The 23,590-nt window shown below is 34.2% G+C and overlaps 4 protein-coding genes across 10 annotated transcripts; 2 read left to right on the top strand and 2 right to left on the bottom strand.

Annotated features, from left to right (window-relative positions):
• Nucleotides 1-854: 854 nt before the first annotated feature.
• LOC145626494 (peptide chain release factor PrfB2, chloroplastic-like) lies at nucleotides 855-7,888 on the bottom strand. Of its 2 annotated transcripts, XM_081678931.1 has the most exons (8): nucleotides 7,231-7,887; nucleotides 6,571-6,783; nucleotides 4,878-4,979; nucleotides 2,692-2,829; nucleotides 2,065-2,136; nucleotides 1,832-1,965; nucleotides 1,280-1,433; nucleotides 855-1,140 (listed from the first exon to the last, which is right to left on the bottom strand). In XM_081678931.1, the coding sequence occupies exons 1-8, from the start codon at nucleotides 7,678-7,680 to the stop codon at nucleotides 1,006-1,008; spliced, it is 1,398 nt and encodes a 465-aa protein (XP_081535057.1). In that variant the 5' UTR covers nucleotides 7,681-7,887; the 3' UTR covers nucleotides 855-1,005. The 2 variants fall into 2 exon arrangements, with proteins under 2 accessions (XP_081535057.1, XP_081535056.1); XM_081678930.1 differs by having other exon boundaries at nucleotides 1,832-2,136; nucleotides 7,231-7,888.
• Nucleotides 7,889-8,939: 1,051 nt separating this feature from the next.
• On the top strand, nucleotides 8,940-13,176 carry LOC145628763 (RNA pseudouridine synthase 1-like). Of its 6 annotated transcripts, XR_014111481.1 has the most exons (5): nucleotides 8,940-9,364; nucleotides 10,052-11,438; nucleotides 12,137-12,387; nucleotides 12,545-12,645; nucleotides 12,719-13,176. XR_014111481.1 is itself a non-coding variant. In XM_081681155.1 (2 exons), the coding sequence occupies exons 1-2, from the start codon at nucleotides 8,953-8,955 to the stop codon at nucleotides 10,726-10,728; spliced, it is 1,089 nt and encodes a 362-aa protein (XP_081537281.1). In that variant the 5' UTR covers nucleotides 8,940-8,952; the 3' UTR covers nucleotides 10,729-12,061. The 6 variants fall into 6 exon arrangements, 1 of the variants encoding a protein (XP_081537281.1); XR_014111482.1 differs by lacking the exon at nucleotides 12,545-12,645; XR_014111479.1 differs by having other exon boundaries at nucleotides 12,545-13,176.
• A 1,350-nt stretch (nucleotides 13,177-14,526) lies between these two features.
• Nucleotides 14,527-18,759, top strand: LOC145628762 (calreticulin-like). The gene is made up of 14 exons (XM_081681154.1): nucleotides 14,527-14,698; nucleotides 15,778-15,885; nucleotides 15,979-16,171; nucleotides 16,284-16,542; nucleotides 16,643-16,699; nucleotides 16,819-16,866; nucleotides 16,948-17,034; nucleotides 17,121-17,178; nucleotides 17,288-17,355; nucleotides 17,445-17,540; nucleotides 17,636-17,683; nucleotides 18,155-18,184; nucleotides 18,286-18,366; nucleotides 18,464-18,759. Exons 1-14 carry the CDS (start codon nucleotides 14,596-14,598, stop codon nucleotides 18,473-18,475), a joined length of 1,248 nt encoding a protein of 415 aa, XP_081537280.1. The 5' UTR covers nucleotides 14,527-14,595; the 3' UTR covers nucleotides 18,476-18,759.
• A 340-nt stretch (nucleotides 18,760-19,099) lies between these two features.
• On the bottom strand, nucleotides 19,100-20,987 carry LOC145628764 (uncharacterized). The gene is made up of 4 exons (XM_081681156.1): nucleotides 20,695-20,987; nucleotides 20,058-20,161; nucleotides 19,600-19,718; nucleotides 19,100-19,413 (listed from the first exon to the last, which is right to left on the bottom strand). Exons 1-4 carry the CDS (start codon nucleotides 20,906-20,908, stop codon nucleotides 19,335-19,337), a joined length of 516 nt encoding a protein of 171 aa, XP_081537282.1. The 5' UTR covers nucleotides 20,909-20,987; the 3' UTR covers nucleotides 19,100-19,334.
• Between the last annotated feature and the right edge of the window lie 2,603 nt (nucleotides 20,988-23,590).

Here is a 23,590-nt window from a genome sequence, read left to right as displayed (position 1 = left end):
CAATCACTATGTGCCGAATGATCCTCAACCACCACCTTCGAGTTTTGCGGAGATTCGTTATGACATCAATCAAAATGATGCAATGTGACCTAACTTTAAGTTTTGTGGATGAGGCTTCATCCTGTGGTGTTGGATGTTCAGGACGAAATGGTTACCTGTTGTTTGGGTCCAATTAAGCCAATTGGGCCTAGTCATTAAATGATTCAATATCCCAAGGTCAAGGCCCAAGCCTCCATTAAGCCAAGTCAGCATAAGGTCAAGCGACCCAAAATGTCATGGTCAGCCCATGACAATTTCCGGCCAGTCATCCTCCTCCCTTTGTCATGCTAAGGTATAAAAGCCTTCAATTGCACCATTTATCATTCATTCACATTTAAAAGCCTCAAGCATTAACTCTCTTGCATAGTTTTCTCTCTCTAAACACTATTTGACTTCGGCATCGGAAGGGTCTTCCTCGGATCCAACCCCGAGGCCAGTTTTACGTGTGTTTGCTGTACAGAATAGCCTTCAGCCTGGGAAGTTCCTTGACTTCATGGTCATGCATACCCCGCAGACCCTAGAGGAGGCTCCATAACAGATTGTATGATGAATGCCCTGGATAAAGATATGTTTTGTTTTTTTGTTGGTAGTAAGAATATAGGCAATTTTTATTACTAGTATTTATAGCATAGTAACATCAGATTTTCTTCATAAACTGGATTTCAATAAACCTTTACAAATCAACTACTTGTATCATTACAGAAATAAATTTTGTCCACCACCAAGAATTCTTGGTGCAAATTTCATTTGTCAATGAATAATTTGAGCAGATTAAATAAAACTACAGCAGGATTCACTATAATAGGAATCTATCATGTAAAAGAGTACATTTATTTCTTAGGTTCGTTGGTAAAACAGGTAAGCACATACAACGGTAACACTACTGGAAATTGTGCTCCCATATTTCCATAAATGATCATCCTTTGAGAGGAAGTCTAAACTTTCGAGTTATATCAGTTTTTAATGTCACAAATTATCTCCAGCTTTATCTAAAGACGCAGACAGATAGCTGAGTATGAAACCATCAAGGTCACCTTCCAGCACAGAATCAGGATCTGAGACCTCAAAATCTGTACGATGATCCTTCACCATTCGGTAAGGCTGCAACAAGACAGTAAAAGAATCATTTAACTTTGCTCAATATCCATTAGATAGTTTCTTTTAACATCTCAGGTTTTGGTTAGGGAATGTTATTTATTTATTCATCGGTTTTGGTATGCTGAAATATGAATATCCTTACATGAAGAACATAAGATCTTATCTGAGCGCCCCAACTGATTTCTGTAAGTGATTCGGTATGCTGAGCATTCATTTGAGCTTGGCGAGCTATCTCAAGCTGGTCTACACGAGATTGGAGAACTGCCATCGCCGAAGCCTTGTTTTGATGCTGTGACCTTGTGTTGTTGACAAATAAAACAAAATGAAAATCAGTGAGAGAAATACAGCACCGGGAAACTTTTAGGTGAAGAAGATGGCTATAGAAAGACACGGGATTCTATAATAAGACATGGTGAGGAAAATTGATACTGCCTTTACTGGTTTGAATTCCTCGTTTTTATTTTGTTCCAGGATCAGTTTGTCTCATCCAACAACTCCCTTTACAATAAATCTTGTACTTCGTATCAGGCGGGCTTACATTGATTTTATTGTAAGACCGTCAATTTAATGGTAACTTTAACAGTATATATGTCACGAAGGATATTAACTTGGCATGATAATAGGAAAAAGATAAGTAGTTCTTCGTCTATGCATCAAAGTCTATGAAACTATAACCAAAGATGAGCATGTAAACCTTTCATTTTGACAAGTAGCGACAATCCCTGTAGGGATATGAGTTATCCTCACAGCACTGTCTGTAGTGTTGACCGACTGGCCACCAGCTCCACCAGCACGATATCGATCAATGCGGAGATCTGATTCTTTAATTTCCACACGTGTGGATACATCTTTGAGGATTGGAATAACTGCTACAGCAGCAAATGACATATGTCTGCGTTTTGCACTATCAAATGGAGAAATACGAACCAATCTGTGTACCCCAACTTCTGCTTTTGCATATCCATATGCATATTCACCATCTACTTTGATTGTTGCCCGCTGAAATCCAAGAAAAATAAAAAAATTTAAATATTATCAGATATAATCAATGAAAGATTACTATTTTTTTTTTTTTGAAGAAAACCTAAACAGGGCTACAGTCATTAATTCATAGAGATATCAAAGTTCAATAGAGGTACAATGCAACCCGGAAAATCCGTCAACCAAAGACTTGACCTATAGCCCAAGGGATCATATGAGCTAATTCATGGGTAACATTATTTCCCTCCCAACGAACAAAATTAAAGGAGACACAGTCCAAAGATCTACAAACATTATAAATATCATCAATGATAATATGAAGAGAGCTACTTCTCCTCTTTTGTGATTTAATTGCTTTATTGAGACCAAGGCAATCACTATCAAAGAAAGATTCCTGGAACGAATAAAAATGCAGCCTGTATACATCAATAGGTGGATAAGCTTGATCCCTTCTATTCCCTAATCACACAATGTAATTCCATTTAGTATATCACTATATCATAACCAAGGTTGCCCGTCACTTTAGCCCAATGAATAGTGGATAGTAAAGGTAGAATAAATGAAAGGCATAACCTTGATCCCTGCAATTTCACCAGCCATTTCCTCCAGAACACTAACACGATATCCACATCGTTGTGCCCACGATTTGTACATTTCCATGACCATAAAAGCCCAGTCATTGCTCTCTGTGCCACCGGCTCCAGCTTGAACCTACAGCAATCAATGATATGCAATCTTTTTATTCTCCTTCTCAGAGATAAGCAAAATGTGAGCCAAAAATTCATAATACATTGAGAAAGATATAGGTAGAAGAGAGTGATATATAGAAGCAGATAGATACTACTAGTATGATTCAATTTCAAACTTTTGTGAATTGTAATTGTGCAATAGTTACAATCACACTGATATCTCCAGTATATTTGAGTTTTTTTCCAGGTTAAATCGCACTCCTGTCTCTGCTACACTACATAGGCACATATGCTAATAATACAGTCAGTCTTGCACGTGGATCTAAATCTAGGCCTCTTTATAGCAATGTGTAAGGTTCTTGTCTAATATCTGGATTCAATCCGCTACTTTCAAATAGAATAATCTTCAAGTTAAAAATGTAAATTGAAAAAAGGAATTGCATTCAAGGTAAACTTTAAATAAAAATTTAGAATGTTTGTTGCTTGTGAAGCTATAGAACAGCAAGAACCCTTCTTCTAGACCAGGGATTAATCGTAGTCTCGTAGATGTTAAGTACACTTTATATTCACAAAGAAATTTGATTCCCAGAGAACGTTACTTGGAAAAGGAAGTAAAACAATTATGCAGACCCCAACCTCCAAAAGATTAAATATATAGGGGAGGGATCCGGTGAGAATAAATTCATATGTGAGAATTCATACTTATATGAGAACTGATTTTAAATTTAGAACATGTGAGTAAAAGTTTAGAACATACGAGTAAAAATTTAGAACATGTGTCTGAAATTAAAATTTAGAACATCTAAGTAATAATTTAGAACATCTACGTGAGTAATATGTTTAGAACATTTGATTTAAGAATTAGAACAAGTGATTAAAAATTTATAAAATCTACTTTATGAAATTTTAAACATATGAGTAAAATTTAAAACATCTGATTTAAGATTATGAACAAATGAATTAAAATTTAGAACAAACTGATATAGAATATAGAGAGTGTGAGTAAAAAATTTAGAACATACGAGTAAAAAAATAGAACATACGCTTTAAAATTTGGAGCATATAATTAAAAATCTTAGAACACATTTTAAAATTTAGAACATATAAGTTAAAATTTTGGAACAAGTTATTTAAAATAAAATTTATGATATTAAACTTAACTAGTTTATGGTTTAGAACATGTGAGAACCAAATTAGAACATTTGATTTAATTTAGAACACCTAAGGAAAAGTTTAGAACATCAGATTTAAAATTTAGAACATATGAGTAAAAATTTAGAACATAAAGAGTGTTCTCACATAAGAAAAATTCTCACGAGAGCCTCCCCCTATATATATGTGTGTGTGTGTGTAATTGTTTCCCAATTCACATGTGAATACTGAATGAGTAAGAGGGGAGTGGGTGAAAGACTTCCCAAGTTTTAGTCTAACTTTTTACTGCCAGGCAAACAAGAGTTCAATAGAGCATTTCCCAAGATATATCAATAGAGCAAACAATTCTAGTCAGAACTACAGGAAGTGATACACAGATGTAATGTCAAGAGATTATAAGTAATATACTTGCGGATCATTCAGAGAAAATAGTTCCAAAATTTATATTTGACAAGTCCTGATTTTCTGAATCAGATGTACTAGTCTAAGGTAGAGCATTTTTGCCAGAGGTGGAAACAGATGTACTAGTATAAGACTATAAGGTGGAGCATTGGCAATTTTCAAAAAGGCATATATTCCTGTTTGCGTTAACAGCTTAAATTCCTCCTTTACCACTAGCCAAATATTTTTATCTTATGAAAATTCATGAGCAGAACACAGATGGACTTTCCAGTATACTGTCCATAACTCCAGATAATGTACAGCAGCCACAGCTATCACGTATACATATATATATATTTAAAAAAAAAAAAAAGAAGATTAGACCATGCAGAAGTAATCGCTTACAAAAAGGCACATTTACTCTTCTGAGACATCAATTATGATAAAATGACTGTCTGAAGTGCAGCCAGGTAATTTATTTTGGACAATGCCCACAATGCAAAGTCTACATCAGGAAGCCATCTAGAAGATACTAACCTCAATGTAACAAGAAGCGGAATCATGTTCACCAGATAACATAGCATCAAGTTCTCTTTCCTTTGAATCTCTTCTCATTTTAAGTAAAGCATTCATTGTTTCCTGCAGGCAAATACAAAATAAATAAAAGAGATTGCTAATTTAAAATCCCAAGCAACCAAACTTATATAAAATTATTAAAAGTTTAAAACTGTGTCCATATGAAATAAAAGATATTAGAGAGAGCTAACAAGATAAGCTACTGCTTTAAATGCATTATACAAATTATCTAAATGGCAGCCAATAGGGAAGCTAGAAGTTTTCAAAAGGTAAATTTAGCAACTCGCCACTTATCAAATTAACTTCTTTGTTCAAGAGAGAAAAAAGCTGAAATAAAGTCTCAGATGCATACCAGGCTAAATGAAAAGGGCTACCTGGGTAATTACATATAAAAGACAAGCTGCATTCTGATTCAATCAATTACACACTGTTATGTGTTTATATTAGATGACCTCAACAACCAAGCTGGTTGAATTTTTTGAGCACATGTCATGCCAATCTAACTAGAAACTGGAGAGTTTTTGTGACAAAGAATATTTTTTAAAAACACACACCGACACCTAACTAAGCCAACAAGAGCCATTTATATGTCAAATTGTCACCGATAGTTTACTAAAGACATTTAAGAGCATTGGCACTGCTCTCCAACGAAATGACACTCTAAACATAGGTAATTAAGTAGGAATTCTATGCTGATAAAGAATGAAAGCCGTTACACATATAGTGAATGTTCTACAGGCAGACAGAGAACAGCTAGAATTAACACTTAGCAGTAACTTTAACAATCATTCGTTCCTGCTTTGCAAAGCATAAGATTTGTTTACAGCAATCTACAAGCTAATTAAGTAAACATCATAGGGCAATGGTAATCTCATAAAAGGATTACCAGAAGCAAAATACTGCTAAACAACCTATTAAAAAAGCAGATGCAGAAATTAACTCATTCGAGAACTTAACTCTTGATTAGCTCTGACACCAACAACAGAATGCAGAAATTGATAGAAATTAGCATGAAAAAATTGTGCAGTTTTTGTTCCACAACAACAATTCCTTAGTCTCAAAATGATTTAGGGAATTTTGGTTCCACAGATTTATTAAAACATGCAAACTAATCATCCAATAATCTTGATTCTTGAAGGTATCAAAGCTACTATGAAAATGTACAGCAGATATATAGTGATAAATTCATAATTAATAATACCCCATTTCCATCATGAATGACCTTCATATAAACATGAAGCAACTATTTTCAGTATCTCATTTACTCGCAGTCGTGCATTGAAATTTGAAAGACAACATTTTCAAGCATCAGCAATTCAGATCATGAATTACTATATGTAAAAATCCAAACTCAAAGCCCATAGTGATTTAATATACTTTTGCCAACAACAGAGAATAAAACCTGCAGTGACCCAAGTTCAACAATAAATGAATTCTGAATTGAATCACTGAGGTATGAAGCATACTAAACATTCTCAAATATCAAAACATTGAAAATAGAAGTGATTAACATATTATACATCCACAAGGTCAAGACACGGTACAGTCAACTGGCAAATTAGCAAACTAAGCTCACTGGATATAACCACATTTTCTACAGTCTTGACTGCTTATTAAAAGATATGAGAACATGCCTAGAAGAAGTGAAGCGCACCGATTCCAACTCTGAATCATTCTCTTCTCGAGCAAGCTTCAGCATATCAATGTGCTCAATCAACTCCTGCTCAAACTCCATTACCTCGTTCACTTTTCCCATGAGAGAACCATGCTCACGACTAATCTTTCCAGCATGAACAGGATCATCCCACAGATTCGGTTTATCCAGCTCAGCTGATAACATGTCCAGGCGCACCAGCAACTTTTTCCACTACCAACATCAACATCACATATGACATTAGATAATACAACTTATAATGACCTAGGTAATAATGCAATTCAAGTATACAACTATTGCATATGTTTCTCATATTTACAAGCTCAAACAAAAATCTTTAAATTAGCAAATTAAAAGTAACATCGAGGTTAAGGACTCGGCATAGGATTTTTATCATCATTCCTCATTAATCTTCATGTGTCAACTAGCTTAGTCGGTAAAGACTTGGAAGATAATACCCAAGACCTTTGATCAAATCCCGTCTACATAATTGCCCTTTATGGCTTTTTATACACCTCATTTTTATCAAAACTTGTTACAAAATCACAAATTCAAACAACCCCACCTTCCTCCCACCAAAATAAATCTAGGAGAATAATAAAAGTAACATATAAACACATAAATACAATAATGTACATGAATTTTAAGCATATAAATTACCTGCAATCGCTTTTTAATAAGATGAATAGACTGCGCTACAGCAGAAGCATGGCTTTTCCAATCACCTTCATCTTCATCAAGTATTGGCCATCGACTAGCAACAATTCTTTCCACAGTTAATCCATCAGAAGTTGCTGGGTCTGCAACTTGAGAACTAAAACATCGAACCCCACTTGAAAAAATCAAACCCTGATTATACCCATTTGATAATTTCGCATTTTTAATCAAATTTAGTGAATACCCAGAATAATTTAACAAATGAATTGAATTCCCAATACATGATGTCGAATCTTGGATGCTTGATTGCCTTGATTTGTGGTGATTTGGCGGGAAATTGTGGGTGTTTTGGGGGTTTGATTTGGAAGAGAAGAGCAAAGAGCTTAGATTGGGTGTTTGATGGAAGATTCGAGATTGTGAATTTGATCTTCTTCGAGCAAGAAAATGTATCATTTTCACTCGCCTCAGTTGGAGAAGAAGAAAAAAGAGGGTTTATGGGGAATTGAAGGGTTTATGCCATTATGGAGAGTGCAAATATGGTATGCATTTCCGCTCGATCCGACGTCGTATTATTGTTTTACTGAAGGGAATTTGCCAAATTACACCCCACTTTTTTTTTTTTTTTTTTATTTTTATTTTTATTTTTTTTAAAGAATTTCTAACATGTTGGTTTGAAGTATAGAAATTAGAAGCTAAACTTGAAATATTACGATAATTGATTACCATGGAATTTACTATTAAATATCCTATATCCAATCTGATGCTTGATTTGCTTCTCAGTTGAAATGTTTGATACTCCAATTGTTGAAATCTGACAAGAGATACACATGTTTTCAATAATGGCTTACTCCATGTTAAAGATGATTTATTTATTATTTTTTTTTAATTTTTAATATTTTGTATATAGAACTACTAGCTTAATCCGTCTAATTATACGATTTTATTAAATTTTATAAAGATGTAGAATAATTTGTACTTAGGGGGTGTTTGGTAAGTGGGATTAAGAAGGTGGGAATGGGAATATATGTACCAACATGACTAATTCCCTTGTTTGTGTTCAAGGGGATGGGAAATAAAATCCCAATGAATTCCCACATTCTTATTACCTAGGGGGGGCTGGTAATAGGGGAAGGGAATTGAGAAGGGTATGAAAAGACCAAATTGCCATTAATGAGAAGGGTGAAAAGGAAGGGAAAAATATGAGCAAGGGCATTGATGTAATTTCTTAGTAAACATCAACATATCCCTAGCAACTACCAAACTATGGACTTTTATTTCCTTTCATGAATTCCCAACAACAAATTCCCACTCATAATTCCCCAAATTCTCATTCCCACACGTCAAACGCCCCGTTAGTTCAACAATATATTCTCTTTGCAACCTACCTAGCTTGCCCGTAGACATGGCTTGAAGATCATTATCGAATCTGATTGTCAAGTCATCACCAAGAGATTGACGAAGGCTGCTATTTACTATTTTGACCTTGATTTTATAAAGCGGGAAGTAAATAGTGTAACTCATAATCTAGGCTAATTCCTTTTGGAATTGAAAAAGTTTGGGAAAATCACGCTCCAAACAAGAAGATACCTTATGTATTGATAGACACTATCCTTAATTAATCTCATTTCTCATTTTTCTATTTAAAAAAAAAAACCTAGTATAAGTATTAAGTAGACCTCTTGAAATCTTGTTCCTTCGTTTGGGCTTCGTAATGTGTATTCTGTGATGCTCTCCAATTCTCGTTGCTTCACTCACCCTCTACCTTCTAAACTCTTGCACCACATCAAACTCTCCCTAATCATACACTTTTCTCAATCAACCCCACTAATTTCAATGTCAATTGAAACCCCACAACAATCAAATTCAACTTCAATGGAAGAAACCCATTTACCAAATGACCCAAAAACCCCATCTCTTTCCTCTTACCCAACTCCATTATCCCCACCATTACCTCTAATTTCTAAGGAAATTGAGCTTAGCAGAGCAATGGCTGCTTCTTCAAAGGCCACCAATTTCTCTCTCTCCAGAGATGACGTCATCTTCGAGGATCAATGGTTGCTGGTTGTTAATAAATCCTCTGGGATTTACTGTGAGACTGTCCTGTCTTCTGTCCCTCGTCTTCTTCAACAATCTTCTGGTTCGTTGATCTTTACTTTGAATTAGTTTATTTAACGTGGCAAATTTGATTTCTTTTTTTTTATGAAATTCATGAGATTGTTATTGAATATACTGAAACTGTTTGAATTAGATTTAATTTGCATTTTATTATGTTAGAGAATGATAGATTTATGAAATGTTTGATTGAATACAACTTGTTTGGTGATGGAATGAATCTAAGAAAATGGGCATGAAACTTGGAAGTTTTATTTATTTTGATTTTAATGTAAGTAGCATGTAGCAAAGAAAGAATTGTTTAGAAAATTTTAAGTGAATCTATTAGGCTATTAACGTGAGGAAATAGGAATAACATGCTTGCTTAGGTAGTTTGGACCTAGATTTTAGAGATGTCAACTTCTAATATATAGTTCATTAGTACTCCATAATAAGTAAGAATTGTTGTGACTCTTTTGAGTTTTGCAAGATAAGCTATTCTTAGAACTGTTGCGTAATTGGAAAATTGTTGCTGAACATTGTTGCTTGTGTAGTTTGAATTCTTTAAAATACTGATGCTTGCCGTTGCAAGTGAGCAGCTGGTCTTATATGATGTGACAGATGCAATAAAATTTGTAAAATTGACAATGACAAATGTAACCAAATTGTAAATCTTTTGGGGCTTTGAATGTTATCATTTCAACTTATGTGCAATTGCATCGGGTTGTTTCAGATTCAGTTGAAGCTACAGAGTTACATCTTGCTAACAGGTTGGATCGTGATACAAGTGGTGTAATGGTTATAACCAAGTTACACAAAGTAGCTGCCAAGCTTGTCAAGGCATTTACTGATCACAAGGTTCAGAAAACTTATATGGCTCTTTGTGTTGGGTCTGCACCAAATTGGGATAGAATCAGGTTAAAATCTGGCCATGGTAGATCTAAATTTGGTGCTTGGCGTGTATATGCTGCGTCAGATGTTGGTCGGAAACTACCTGGTGGATCTGTGGTGAAGGACATGGAGACACTTTTTGAGTTATTATCAGTAAATAGGGTAGTCCATTTTAAAGAGTCATTCCAATGTGCAGAAAATCTAGAAAAAGTTGTGGTTGTTGAGGAGAAATCATCAACAGATGCTAACCACGGAAGGGATGAGATATTGGTCCGTGCTTTTCCAAAGAGTGGAAGGACACATCAGATCAGGTTGCACTGTCAGTACCTTGGACTGTCAATAATAGGAGATGTAAAATATGAAGGTGTCTGTAAGTGGAAAGGGGAAATTTGTGATGTCCATAATCTTCATGCAGAGAGTTTGTCATTAGAACACCCTATTACTGGTCTTCCAGTAAAATTTCAGGCACCATTGCCTTTGTGGGCAACCCAAGCATGCAATCATGAAGATCACACGTAAGGATGAACCAAGTCACATGCCAATTTGTATGCCAAGAGATAGTTTCATTGATCAGTAGCATGGTTGGTAATGCAAATGACAGTCTGCTGTCGACGTGAGATGTTTAGATTGGGAATGTGCATTTTAGAATGGGAATCACATTTCTAATAATTTCCCTTATTTATTATGGACTGAAAAAGCCTTTGTATCAATGTATGCAACTTGAGCTATTGAGATTCTCTTGATTTGGTGAGCTACCCTTGTTTCCGTGTTCCAATTGAGTGCATTGACTCAATGGGCTGGGGCATCGTTCATTCGTTCTGAATTCTGATTTCTCTTAAAAATGTCTCAAAGTATGTTTGGGCCTCTTAATGAAGCAACTTTGTGGGAGTACTGGATGCAGAGAATTTCTTACACAGAATACCAGTCTGAGAATAGTGCAAACAAATTGGCAATTGTAGCTCATAGCAAACATCTTGCAACTAGTCAAAAGTGGACATTAGGACTGTTGCCTCTTACTTTCAGCCCATTTATTGCAACAATTGATACATCCATATTTCCTGTCTTTTCCTGGGCTGTTCTCATGTGTGGTTTTTGCTGGTAGAACTGTAGAAGCTTCTCCATTTGAAGATTTAAGGCTTTCCTTTGCAAAATGCCAACCTTTAGACCTTGGTTCTTTTTCTTGCAGAGATGAGTAGAAGAGGATGGTAAAAGCCAGGGTGTTGGAAGGGGTATGCTTTTGTTATCCTTACATTTTTCACTTTGAATGACAGAACTCTTGTTATTGTAGAGATTATAGCTACATGTGCTCTTTTGAAGCATGATGTATTGTCAATCTTAATATGTATGAAATTGATTCTGAATTTTGAAAAATCAATTTCAACACATTAGTGTATTACCCTTATCACCATATGAGGGTTATTTGACAAAAATATACAGTTGGTATCAATTTATTGCAAGTTTGCTGTTATACCTCTTGCATTCCATCTTACATGTTTTTTTTTTTCTTTCTAATTTTTATCTGGACTTGGAATCATACTGTTTGAAAATCATCTTTTATACTGTCTGCTGCTGAAAGCAGGTGGTGAATGGAAGGACAAGTCTTTGTGTTTGGGCGATCATTTGACATACATAAGCTAACGTAACTCGAAAACTAATCGTTCTTTTGTTGTTTTCGTAGTAATTTGATGTTAGGATTTTTTAGTAAGTGTAGTCATTAGTGGTTTTGTATGCATACATTGAATAAACAAACAAGAGAGCTGTCTCCCTAAGCCATAAACTACTTATTCTTGTTAATTTGCAGCCAAGTGCAGGATGTGGCTGATGTATGCAGAACAGAGCAATATGAATGTCATTTTTTGTAGTGCTTCTTGTTATAATTTTGTATTTCTGTTACAGGCTCTCACAACATCCATGTATGTTATTGCAGGAACTATTAATGTTAGCTTCAGTCTGGCACTCTGGCTGGTGTGTAAGCGAAGTACAATGTTTTTTTGGGGGCATTCCCTGCTCCAATACTAACTGGAACTGCTATTGATGCTTGTGGTCCAAGTTTCTTCCATAGGTGATAATGCTGGGGGAAGGTGGGTTGGTGGGCACGGACACGGGCACTAGCTAGAAGTCATGACTTATGAGTATGCTCTTGATGCTGCTGGCAACACAACTGCTGTCATCGGAAAGGTAAGGCACACCAAATTATAGTTATAGTGATGCCACATACAAATTTGGAAATTCTTTTTCATAAATCGCAATTATATAGCAAAGCTAGAAAATATACATCTGATACCAGGCTTGTTCTATGGATCATGCCTAAATGGCTAAATGCTGGGACCACAAGGGTCAAATTCACCCAAGGCGGTTGTTGTTGGCAACAGTGCAACACTACAAGTGACTTCCCTCTTAAGGACCTCTCCGGCCCTGCAATGTCCTCAGATTCATGTCAGTGGAATCTATGGTGTTTGCTCTATTCTTTGCAGTCCGCATATAATATTGCTGATTTGCTATCCTGCAGAAAACGTAATTATCCTGCAACAGGGCGCAACCAAAGGTCGATGAAAGTCAGCTATTTGGCAACATAGTCAGCACGTAATCCGAGAAGCTAATCAAGTTGCCAATTTCATTGCAGTTGTGCACCATCGGCCATCATATTGATCAATAAGGAAGTTAAAGCTAATCTAGGCTAACGTAGGGCCATGACCATCTCGTTCAACTATGAAATTAGCTAGGGCCGTCGTTCCATTGATCATCCTCGGCGTTCCACGATTTGTCCTCTACGTAACAGAAACTAGCTACCAAGTCAGAGTAGGTAACATGCACTAATAGAAAACACATAAAATGCAAATGTAGATTATTCTCATCTTCAATTGGTTTTTTAAGCTTATCCCACGTGATTTCTTACATTTTGTGAACCCAATATTGGTAAACTAATCTTATTTTTAAAAGAGTAGTTGCATCCAAAGTGCAGATATATAATAATAGTTTTATGGATACTTTAGATAGAAGTTTTGAATTTAAAAAATTATGTAAATTTTAAGAAAAAAGAGAAAGTAATAAGCAATAATTATTGTCAATAAGATCATTGTCACTTTTTAATGAAAATGTACTCCTTTTATTTGGCTTCAAAGTTAAGTATCCAGAAATGGTCTAGTTCACTTACGTAAGGATTGGGGCATGTTCTTATTTCACTCAGCATACATTCAAACTATCAATACCCCAAAAAAATTTCATATTATTTTATGAGGTCACGTTGAGGTGATAGTTGCTAAAATAGGATTGTTTTTTTATTCAAAAAGACACCACTTGGTCCACTTTACAATTAGGATATTGTTTAGGATCTCGGAATACACTGGCCTTACTAGGTGGAGAGGGTGTTATATTATTGTTATGATTAATGTCTCGTGGTAGTAGTGGAACATGGAACTAGAATTTTATTTTAAGCAATCGAAATGAATGTATTTCATGCTTATATCTAACTCGTTAAACTAATATATTAACATCGTAAGACATTAATCTGACCGAAACTTTAATGTTTATAATTCGAATGACATGAATGTCTATCATATAAAAGTATGATTTTAGATCACAAAATGATTCCATATCAATTTTGCCGTAACTTATAGACATAACTTTTGAGTAATAATCAAATTAATAGACCATGGCCTACCCAACCCCCTTTTAAACGACATTGCCTCATCTATGGTCGTTTTACTTCTTTATGGTTTGTTTCAGGAATAACATGAATGATTTATCGTTGTAATTAAGCTAATCCAAACCAAATTGAATTAAAATTTTAGGCATAATGATACTCCGTATTAATCTACTTTAAACCAACCTATTTGAATTTCCAAACTATAATTATTTGTGTATGCCCCACATAAACTTTTTGCATTATGTTTTCATTAACACCACATTAATATACAATCCTTTATTTCCACAAAAAAAAAAAAAAAAAAAAAAAAAAAAAGTACATTCCTTTAATATCCCAAACCAATAAATGTGCACATGCGCATCTCACGTGACTATTCTTAATAAACCCCAAAAACAGAAGTAAAAAACCCAAAAAGCCAACCGAATGGCACTTTCAGTAAATAACACCAAAAACCAAGGGCATTAACATACTTTCACACTCAAACCAGCTCGTGTAAATTCCCAATAAGAATCCGACACGTCAACCCAATGACACTGGTATCCAACGTGTCAAATAGTCATTGGACCACGTCATAAAATAATTTCCACTTAGGACTAACCAAGTGTAAATTAAAAACTCGTTAGAAAAAGTCTAAACTTCCCCAATATATAATTAGCCTTGATTTCATGGTCATTTCTACATTTCTCACCTTCCTCAGTTTTCTCTCTCCTCGTTTCACACTCTCCTCAGAGTTAGCTACAATGGAGATTCGGCGTCGTAACCCTATCGCTTTCTCTCTCCTCGTCGTACTCTCTCTCTTCGCCATTGCTTCTGCTAAAGTCTTCTTTGAAGAACGCTTCGACGGTATACGCTCTTCCTTGCATTTTATCTGTTTTATCAATTTGTTAATTTGGATTCTGGATTTGATTTTTTGATTTTGAAATTTGTAATTTGTTGTTTGTTTTATGATTTCTGATTGGATTGATTGATTGATTAGAATTTAGCTGAATTTTGATTCGGATCATGAATTTTGTTGATTGATTTGATGAAATGACGCCTGCTTTAGTGCCTAATTTGGCTTGATTTTGTTTATATCATACGCTATTTTAATTATTGTTGATTTGATTGTTAATTTGATAAGATTGATGTGTTTTTTGAAATGATTGTGTATGGATCTGATTTTGTTTGATTGTTCGAATTTTTTTAGATCCGTGCAGAATGTGATCTATCTATTGTATTTTGCAGCTGATTATGTAATTTCTGAATTTCTAAATGAATGAAAATGACTTATGTGAATTGTAAATTAGTCAACGAATTATAATTGTTGAATCAGAGTGTCACTGTGTTGTCTTTGTCTGTTCAGAGTGAAGTGTCTACATGAACTAGGCATATTTATGAGAAATGACACAGAATTGGTGTATGGTGTATCCGATATCGGTATTACAGTGTATGTATGTACAACCGATGCACTGCTTTTGTATTTTAAGATTTATTTTAAGTGTTTCAATTAAAATGACTGTTTTGGCTTGATGCCGATTGCTCAGACCTACTTAAATGGGTTGGCACTCCGTACTCATATAAGACTGTGTTGAGGATCCGAGATGAGTACTTGAGGATGTTGAGGTTGAATTAAAAGTCAGAGTACATTTTCAAGGTGAATCAGGTCTTAGAAGATTGATAATGGAAGTTTGATTTTCCCTGCATACTTTGTGTGACACTTTTATTTAGTACTATAAGGTTGTTAGCTTAGCTATGACCATGTGATCACCAAAATTCTCACAAAATCATCATACACTGGATTGTGATCTCCCTTGATCCCTTATAAAGACATGAAAGTTTAGTTACAAACATGGATATGATATTCTAAAGGCATTGAGTTGTTGAGAAGTTTGTATCTTGAGTTTTTCTCTTGTATTAATTTCATTTCTTTTGGCTTAATCTAGATGGATGGGAGAGTCGTTGGGTCAAATCTGACTGGAAGAAGGACGAAAGCATGGCTGGAGAATGGAATTATACATCCGGCAAATGGAATGGAGATGCAAATGACAAAGGTATTCTTTGATGATATATTCTCCAGTATATCCGAGCACTTGGCTTCTTGTTTTGCTACTTAAGTTATAACTTCTTTTACCCATGTGTTACAGGTATCCAAACTAGCGAGGACTACAGATTTTACGCTATCTCTGCTGAATTCCCAGAATTCAGCAACAAGGATAAAACCCTAGTCTTCCAATTTTCTGTTAAGCATGAACAGAAGCTTGATTGTGGAGGTGGTTACATGAAGCTACTCAGTGGTGAAGTTGACCAGAAGAAATTTGGTGGGGATACCCCATACAGGTAACTATTTTTGTTCCATTGCTAAAGGACTGTGCTTTTGCATTGTTGCTTTTGTTTTTAAGTGTTCAATTTTACTGTTTTGAAATGTAATATTTTGTTGTTGTTGTTGCAGCATTATGTTTGGTCCTGATATCTGTGGCTACAGTACTAAGAAAGTACATGCCATTCTTAACCGCAATGAAACAAATCACTTGATCAAGAAGGATGTCCCTTGTGAGACTGACCAGCTGACTCATGTTTATACCTTCATTCTCCGCCCAGATGCTACATACAGCATTCTTATCGACAACCAGGAGAAACAAACTGGTAGTCTTTACGATGACTGGGATCTACTTCCTCCTAAGAAGATCAAGGACCCTGAGGCTAAAAAGGTATTTACTTTCTGAGAAAAATCGTAATTTGATCTTCCAATTCCATTTGGATGGCCTATTGAACGTTTATACTAATTAATCTGATATTGTGTGATTTTAGCCTGAGGATTGGGATGACAAGGAGTACATTCCTGACCCTGAAGACAAGAAACCAGAGGTATTTATATTAATTTTCTGTTCCTCCTTCCTCCCTTTTGATACTGGATGATAATGAGATTGCCGAAATTTATCTTCATGTTGGTTTTATGAACTTATCAAGTCTCTTGGTTTTTGTAGGGTTATGATGACATCCCAAAAGAAATTCCCGATGCTGATGCTAAGAAGGTAATGTGTGTTTAAATCAGTGTAAAATGTAAAAAGTTAGACTTTGCAATTGGATTTGCTGACATGCCATATGATTTTCAGCCAGAGGACTGGGATGATGAGGAAGATGGTGAGTGGACTGCCCCAACCATTCCAAACCCTGAGTACAAGGGTCCATGGAAGGCAAAGGTTTGTTTCTTTTCTTAATTGTCAAATCTTTCTGTAATTAATGATTGGCATTGCTTATAGTTAACAATTATATATGTTGATTGCAGAAAATCAAGAACCCCAACTACAAAGGCAAGTGGAAGGCACCTTTGATCGACAACCCAGGTTTGCACCTTGTTCTCACTTCTATGTCTTCATCACCCCTTGCTTTTTTTGGTGGCCAGAATCATGTGAATTTAAGTAGAAATCTGATCAAGTTACTTCCATGTTTCAGAATTCAAGGATGACCCAGAACTCTATGTTTACCCCAACCTCAGATATGTTGGTGTTGAGTTGTGGCAGGTAACTTTAGTTCTTTTCCAGTGTTGAATGTGATACTTGCTCGATGCTATTATAATAAGCATATTGATGAAGTGAGTGATATTTTTCAGGTAAAATCTGGCACACTCTTTGACAATGTCTTGGTCTCTGATGACCCTGAGTATGCAAAACAGTTGGCTGAAGAGACCTGGGGCAAGCAAAAGGATGTAAGTTGGCCTGCTTCTCAAGTTAGGAAGCGATTAATTTCAGTACTTTAGTCTTTGTATTTGAGTTATCTGACATGTTTTGCATATCTTTGCAGGCTGAGAAGGCTGCTTTTGAGGAGGCTGAGAAGAAGAGAGAAGAAGAGGTATGAGCATTGTATTTTTTTTTATTGTTTTATTTCAAATATTTTTGTTTTTTTTTTAAGGTGTATTGTGGTTGAAGCTTCTTAGTCTATATCCTTGTGACATCTCTTTCGTGTCTCTTCTGAACACCATTACATGTTCGTAAGAATCGTAACCAGTAATAAAGTAGAAGGGAACATGCAGTTGATTATTAGTTTATTGTCCAATTTAGTTACACTGTCAATGAAAAACCAACATATTGTCTCAGGTCTTTAAAACCTCATGTCACTAATAATGCTATTGAATCTTTTCAAATTAATTTGTGAAATTCATGATTGGTTAGAAATCAGGATGCCTCAATGCCACTGGCCTGTGTTTGGCTTGATGTTGTGGATTGTTTTCCTGTATGGTTGTCATGGTGGTGCGATGATTATTCTTTTCATTATCACATGAATTATATATGTATACTGACTCAATTTTGATACTCCAAGCAGGAAACCAAGGACAGCCCTGTTGATTCTGATGTAAGTATTAAAATTAAATCTCTAGTCTGAGTATACTTTTCAATTCTTTCTTGAGAAATATGTTAGTGTGCAAGCCCCTTATTTTTTCATGGTTTCTCCAGGCCGAGGATGAAGACGAAGCTGATGCTGACGACTCTGATGCCGATGCTGACAAGTCAGATGACAAGGATGAAGACAAGCATGTATGTCCTTTGATAAATTTCCTCTGTACATTGCACTACGGTGCTGACATTATGCTTTATTTCCTAATATCGGTCATTTTTGTTGTGTGTTTTACAGGATGAACTTTGAGGAGCAGAGCAATATGAAGTCTTTAGACGAGGATCTTAAATTTTTTAATTCAGGCTCATTGTTCGCTGGCATTTTTCTCTTGTCAAATGTCAACTTTTAGCGTAGGTTTTTGGTAGTAGATTCAAATGACACCAAGTTAAAGGCCTATATGACAGATTGGTTTATCTCAATTAGGCTGTATTTGGTGGATAATAGCTGAAGGCCAAAAAAATTTCCAGTTTTTCGTAATATATTAAAAATTATATAGAGATTCTGGAATGGTAAATTAGCTGAGTTATGTCTAATTCGTTTCATCTCTCTTTTACTGGTATAATTCTTTGCATATCTCTTTTACGTCCCTAGCAATACCTCATTATGTTTAGCTCAAGAAGGTCCTATTATCAGCTAGTAATTCCGTTGAGGGTAGGTGTTATCCCTGTGAAAAGATCTTTTGATGTTTCTTGTTTTTCTTTTACGTAGTAGAAATAAAATTGCAGCAGTCTGATTTACAAGATTTGATTTAGCACTTCAGGAAGTAATTTTGTGCTCTTATTATCCCTTGTAATAACAATCAACGGGACTGTTATTATTATTAGCAGCAGCAGTAGCAGGCTAGCAGCAGCATGATTTCCTTGACAAATGGCATGGACTAGTACAACAATTTCATAATTTGGCTCAATCTTTGGGCATAAGAAGAAGATTATACAAAAATAGTATGACGTATAGCTCACTTGAAGAAAAAATTGAAGAGCATACTTGTACAACTGTATAATAGATGCGCGGGCGCAAGCATCGATCTTAGCAGTGACAATTGCAACATATATAGATGAAATTAATGGTACGTATTCTCTTTTGGTCGCATAGCCAAGACGAGAGCATTTTATTTTGGCATCTTAACAACTAAAACAGGGCAGCTCGCATTTTGGATGCAGTGATGGCTCACACTCCTCAATATCGACCTGTCATTCATTTGTATACCCATTACACAATAAATGAAGCATTTAAATTAACAAGCTACTATAAATTGAACAAAATTTCCAAAATAGAAGTTAATAAGTTGGCATCACAACGTTTTTTGTGTAAGAAAAAGGTCAGAAATAAAATTGAAGATATTAAGTTTGCAAAACGACGTTTTTATTGTATACCTGGTCAGTTGACTATACCCATGGCTTCCCATGACAAGCAAGTCCGCCTTCAAAACATTCACCATCTCACATATCACATCCCCTGGATCCCCTTCTTCTACTTTTTTGTCGACTTTCACCTAGGAAAAAGAATAATTTTTTTTATAAACACAATAGACGCATACGAAAATTAAAACTAAGGGCCTGTTCTAATAGACTGAAATTAGCTGAACTGATTTGAATATTTTATAAGAGAAGGAAATTAGGAGTTGAATTGAACTGAACTGAAAATAAACGTATGAGAACAGCAGGCCCTAAACTAGTGTTTATAACAAAAATGTTTGCGATGACTAACACAAGTATAAACACGACTACACAAGTATGGTCAATATTATTGCAAATCAAGTTTCGCTAAAGTAATAATACTAAAAGATTGAACGCTAGAGAGTGAATTGAAGTAGGAAGGCCAAATCACTCACATCATGCTCCGCACAAAGCTTATCGGCCTTCTGAAGGATCCAACATGCCATTTCGTTGTCCCGTCTATCTAGTGATGATAAAGCATCATGGGAGCTCAAATATGCTGGATATTCAACAGTAAACAATTAATTTTGAACGAACAATATAAAAGAAAATATATATACTTCACATATATTCATATTTGTAGAATTCAACAATAATATATACGAACTGACGAAGTACTCCGTATAATACAAGTAAAAAAATAAGTGCTAAAAAAGAAGCTTTTAATAAAATTACTAGTCTATAATTTCTTTGTATAATTAGAGGAGTGATCTTTAACTTTGTAACAAACAAATAGGGTTTGATAGCTAGATACCTTTCATCATAATGGCATGATGCCCACCCAATTAGGCATATCAATAAAGTCAAAGTTAAAGATTTTCAATTGAGTTAACCATAAATTTACTAGCACTGGCGATCATCAAGACTAATTGAACATATATAGATGACCTCTAGACTATAGTTTATACTACCTTCGTTTCATATTATTTACAACGATTTGACATAAAGCTGAGAGGAAAAATGACTAATCGTTGCAAATAATATGAAATAGAGGTAGTATTTTGAGATGATGATCTGATGATGAGATAATACCTGAGCTATCCAAGCCAGGGTACACAACAGTAGGCCGCTTGGCATGTAGGAGTACAAGGGCATCTTTACAATTTCGCGGTTCTCGTTGAACGATGTTGTTAAGGCACCATGACAAAGCGTACATGCTCTCTTCACTCTCATCCACGGCCACCACTATCTTCCTCGCCTCGCCATCTCGGCCATCCGCAACTACGACGACATCATCACTACCCATTCCAAATGTTAATTTAGTGAATGGTTAAAATACTATGGTTTATTTTTAAGTATGGTGTTGTGACAAATTATATTGATGAATTGAGTTTATATAATATGGTTTTGGAAAATGGAATATACTCTTTGTATGTAGAACGATATGTCGTTGGAAGATAAAAGTAAATGGTTTTTCTAGAAGAGGTAACTTTTCAAAACAGAAGGGCCGTTTATTTTTCTAATGTTGAAGAATCGAATTTTATTTATTTTTATGGTGTCAAAAGACGTAGAAAGCATAAAGATTGCATCATTTGCATGAAAGAATTATAACAAAATGTAACCTTTATATTAATTAAGAGACGGTATTAAATTTAGAGCCCACATTTTGCTTTTGTGGTTTATAAAATACAGGTAGGTCTTGAAAGTTGAAAGTATGTTGAAAGATGGCTTATGAAAACAGCTACAAGTATTAATTATATTGGTTTAATTTTGAGGAATTCTGGTGGTGGTATTTTGTGGTTTGCGGGCTTTTTCTTTTGTTTAGAAGTCAAAAAATATTTAACTAGTACCTCACTACTTCGTATAAGTTACCAAGATTGATTTATTATTGATCATATAAAATACGTACTCTTATCGAGATTATGTCCAATTTTTTAATTTGTACCTACAAAGTATGTATTATGTAGTTATTAATTAATATAGACAAAATAAGTTTTGATTAATTTAATTTCATGGATGGGACTAGTAAAAGACTGGCTTGTTGGCTACCCATTTTCAATTTATACATACAATAAAATTTTATTCAGTAACATAAGCACAAATAGTTCATGAATAAGTAAGGAATAATATAGTAAGTGCAATGTTTGTCTATGATTTGGTTGCCAAAAAAAAAAAAAAAAAAAAAAAAGGTGCAAGGCTCTAGTTTTGATAAAATAAGTTCAAGTCTAACAATTTACATAAGTTCAATTTTGAGGAAAGTGAAATCCAAGCAAATTAATTCTATAAATTTTTTAAATATTTATAATAATCGATACAAAAAAAAAATGTTCATATAGTCATTTTAAGAGTTTAAGTTCATATTTTAAGATAATGTCGAAATTTGTAAATCAATAAATTTGTATTCACCTTTTTTAAAAAATAAGATATTACGGAGCATATTTTAAAATAATGATTCTTCTCTCATATTTCAAAAGTGTAGAGCGTCATAAATCAGCATAGCCTTCAATGCTAGACTGCTAGTCCCATATACTACTATAAAACAATACAAGTACATGCACTATTCAAAATAGCAAAAGTAGTGAAATTAGTTGATAGGTTTCCAAAGGACCAAAGTTTGAGTTGGGGAATAAATTCAACAACTTGCTTGTTTGAGACCTTATATGACTTTGGGAGTTTGGGTCGAATATAAGCGATGTGTTGATATTCTAGAACGTAGATTTATGACCACCCGTCAAAGAAACTGGCATACAACTTGGAAGTTTAGAAATCAGATTGAATGGTTTGACAAAGTGGAGGATCATGACCTAGGATGCTAGAGAATAAACAATAGAATTTAATGGAAAGGTTGTTCTTGTAAATTTTTTATTTTTTTTTATTTTTATTTTTTTTTTATTTTTTTTTTTACAAAAAAAGATAAAAATAATATAATGTAAATTATTACAATAATGTATGTATATTAGGCTAATTGTTGGAGAATGGAGACTCCTTAATACAAAGTTGTACGAGTATCTTTTTTATGACGTAGTCAATGCACGACATTGACCATTAATGATGGTAATTATATATAATTAGATTTATAAGCCCGTGCGATGTATTAATGATGTATTAATTATATATATATATTTTTTATGTGCTACAAGTATAAATTTTATTCTATATATATATATATTTTATGTGCTAAAATTTGTCATATATTTAGATAAAATTCCTGATATCAAAAGATAACATTTTATATTTAATTAATTTAAACTGAGAAATCCCATTCACCAATTTTGCTTACGTGTCATTTAAATTATTTAATTCTAAAATAAACTAAAATTAAATACGAGATTATTAGTTTATTTTAGAATTAAATAATTTAAATGACACGTAAGCAAAATTGGCGAATGAGATTTTTCAATTTAAATTAATTAAATATAAAATATTATCTTTTGATATCAGGAATTTTATCTAAATATATAACAAATTAACATGCATCGCACGGGTTTCATCTAGTTATAAATAATTTAAAAGTAAGCATTGCAATTATTTAGAAACTAGATGAAGCCCGTGCAATGCGCAATGCACGGTTTGTTAGTATTTATTTTTTTAAAAAAAAAAATTCATATTTATGTGATTAAAATTGTTATTATATTGGTTTTAAAATATTATATAAAATTCCTAATATCAAAAGATAATATTTTGTATTTAATTAATTTATTTTATCCTAATCTAATTGCATAGCATTAAATTAATCAAAGAATTGAAAATCAACGATAATAATTCACCCCTTCATATTATTTATGGATCCCCACAACTCTAGAAATAAATCTAATCACACATATTAAAATCTAAACTAAGCAAAGCAAATAAACAAGACATGATTAATCAAAGCAATTAAATCACTGAAAATAAAAGGGAAAGAAATTGTTACCAAAGTAATCTAAAATAATGAATTGCATAAACCAAAAGTGTAGAGAGAGAACAAGAGTAATAATCCAAAGCTTAA

The sequence above is a fragment of the Chenopodium album genome, chromosome 4 (genome assembly GCF_948465745.1).
Source record: "Chenopodium album chromosome 4, dcCheAlbu1.1, whole genome shotgun sequence".
Classification (NCBI taxonomy): domain Eukaryota; kingdom Viridiplantae; phylum Streptophyta; class Magnoliopsida; order Caryophyllales; family Amaranthaceae; genus Chenopodium; species Chenopodium album.
This window is presented reverse-complemented; position numbering and strand designations above follow the sequence as displayed.

Coding starts and splice junctions, on each gene's coding strand:
- LOC145626494 (XM_081678930.1), bottom strand. CDS start 7,680: ATGATACATTTTCTTGCTCGAAGAAGATCAAATTCACAATCTCGAATC. Junction 2,137..2,691: donor GTGAAATTGCAGGGATCAAG/GTTATGCCTTTC, acceptor CTTGGATTTCAG/CGGGCAACAATCAAAGTAGA. Junction 1,434..1,831: donor GCTACTTGTCAAAATGAAAG/GTTTACATGCTC, acceptor CAACAACACAAG/GTCACAGCATCAAAACAAGG.
- LOC145628762 (XM_081681154.1), top strand. CDS start 14,596: ATGGAGATTCGGCGTCGTAACCCTATCGCTTTCTCTCTCCTCGTCGTA. Junction 14,699..15,777: donor CTTTGAAGAACGCTTCGACG/GTATACGCTCTT, acceptor GGCTTAATCTAG/ATGGATGGGAGAGTCGTTGG. Junction 17,035..17,120: donor AGGGTCCATGGAAGGCAAAG/GTTTGTTTCTTT, acceptor TGTTGATTGCAG/AAAATCAAGAACCCCAACTA.
- LOC145628764 (XM_081681156.1), bottom strand. CDS start 20,908: ATGGGTAGTGATGATGTCGTCGTAGTTGCGGATGGCCGAGATGGCGAG. Junction 20,162..20,694: donor CCCTGGCTTGGATAGCTCAG/GTATTATCTCAT, acceptor TTGAATATCCAG/CATATTTGAGCTCCCATGAT. Junction 19,414..19,599: donor GGGTATAGTCAACTGACCAG/GTATACAATAAA, acceptor AATGAATGACAG/GTCGATATTGAGGAGTGTGA.
- LOC145628763 (XM_081681155.1), top strand. CDS start 8,953: ATGCTCTCCAATTCTCGTTGCTTCACTCACCCTCTACCTTCTAAACTC. Junction 9,365..10,051: donor TCTTCTTCAACAATCTTCTG/GTTCGTTGATCT, acceptor GGGTTGTTTCAG/ATTCAGTTGAAGCTACAGAG.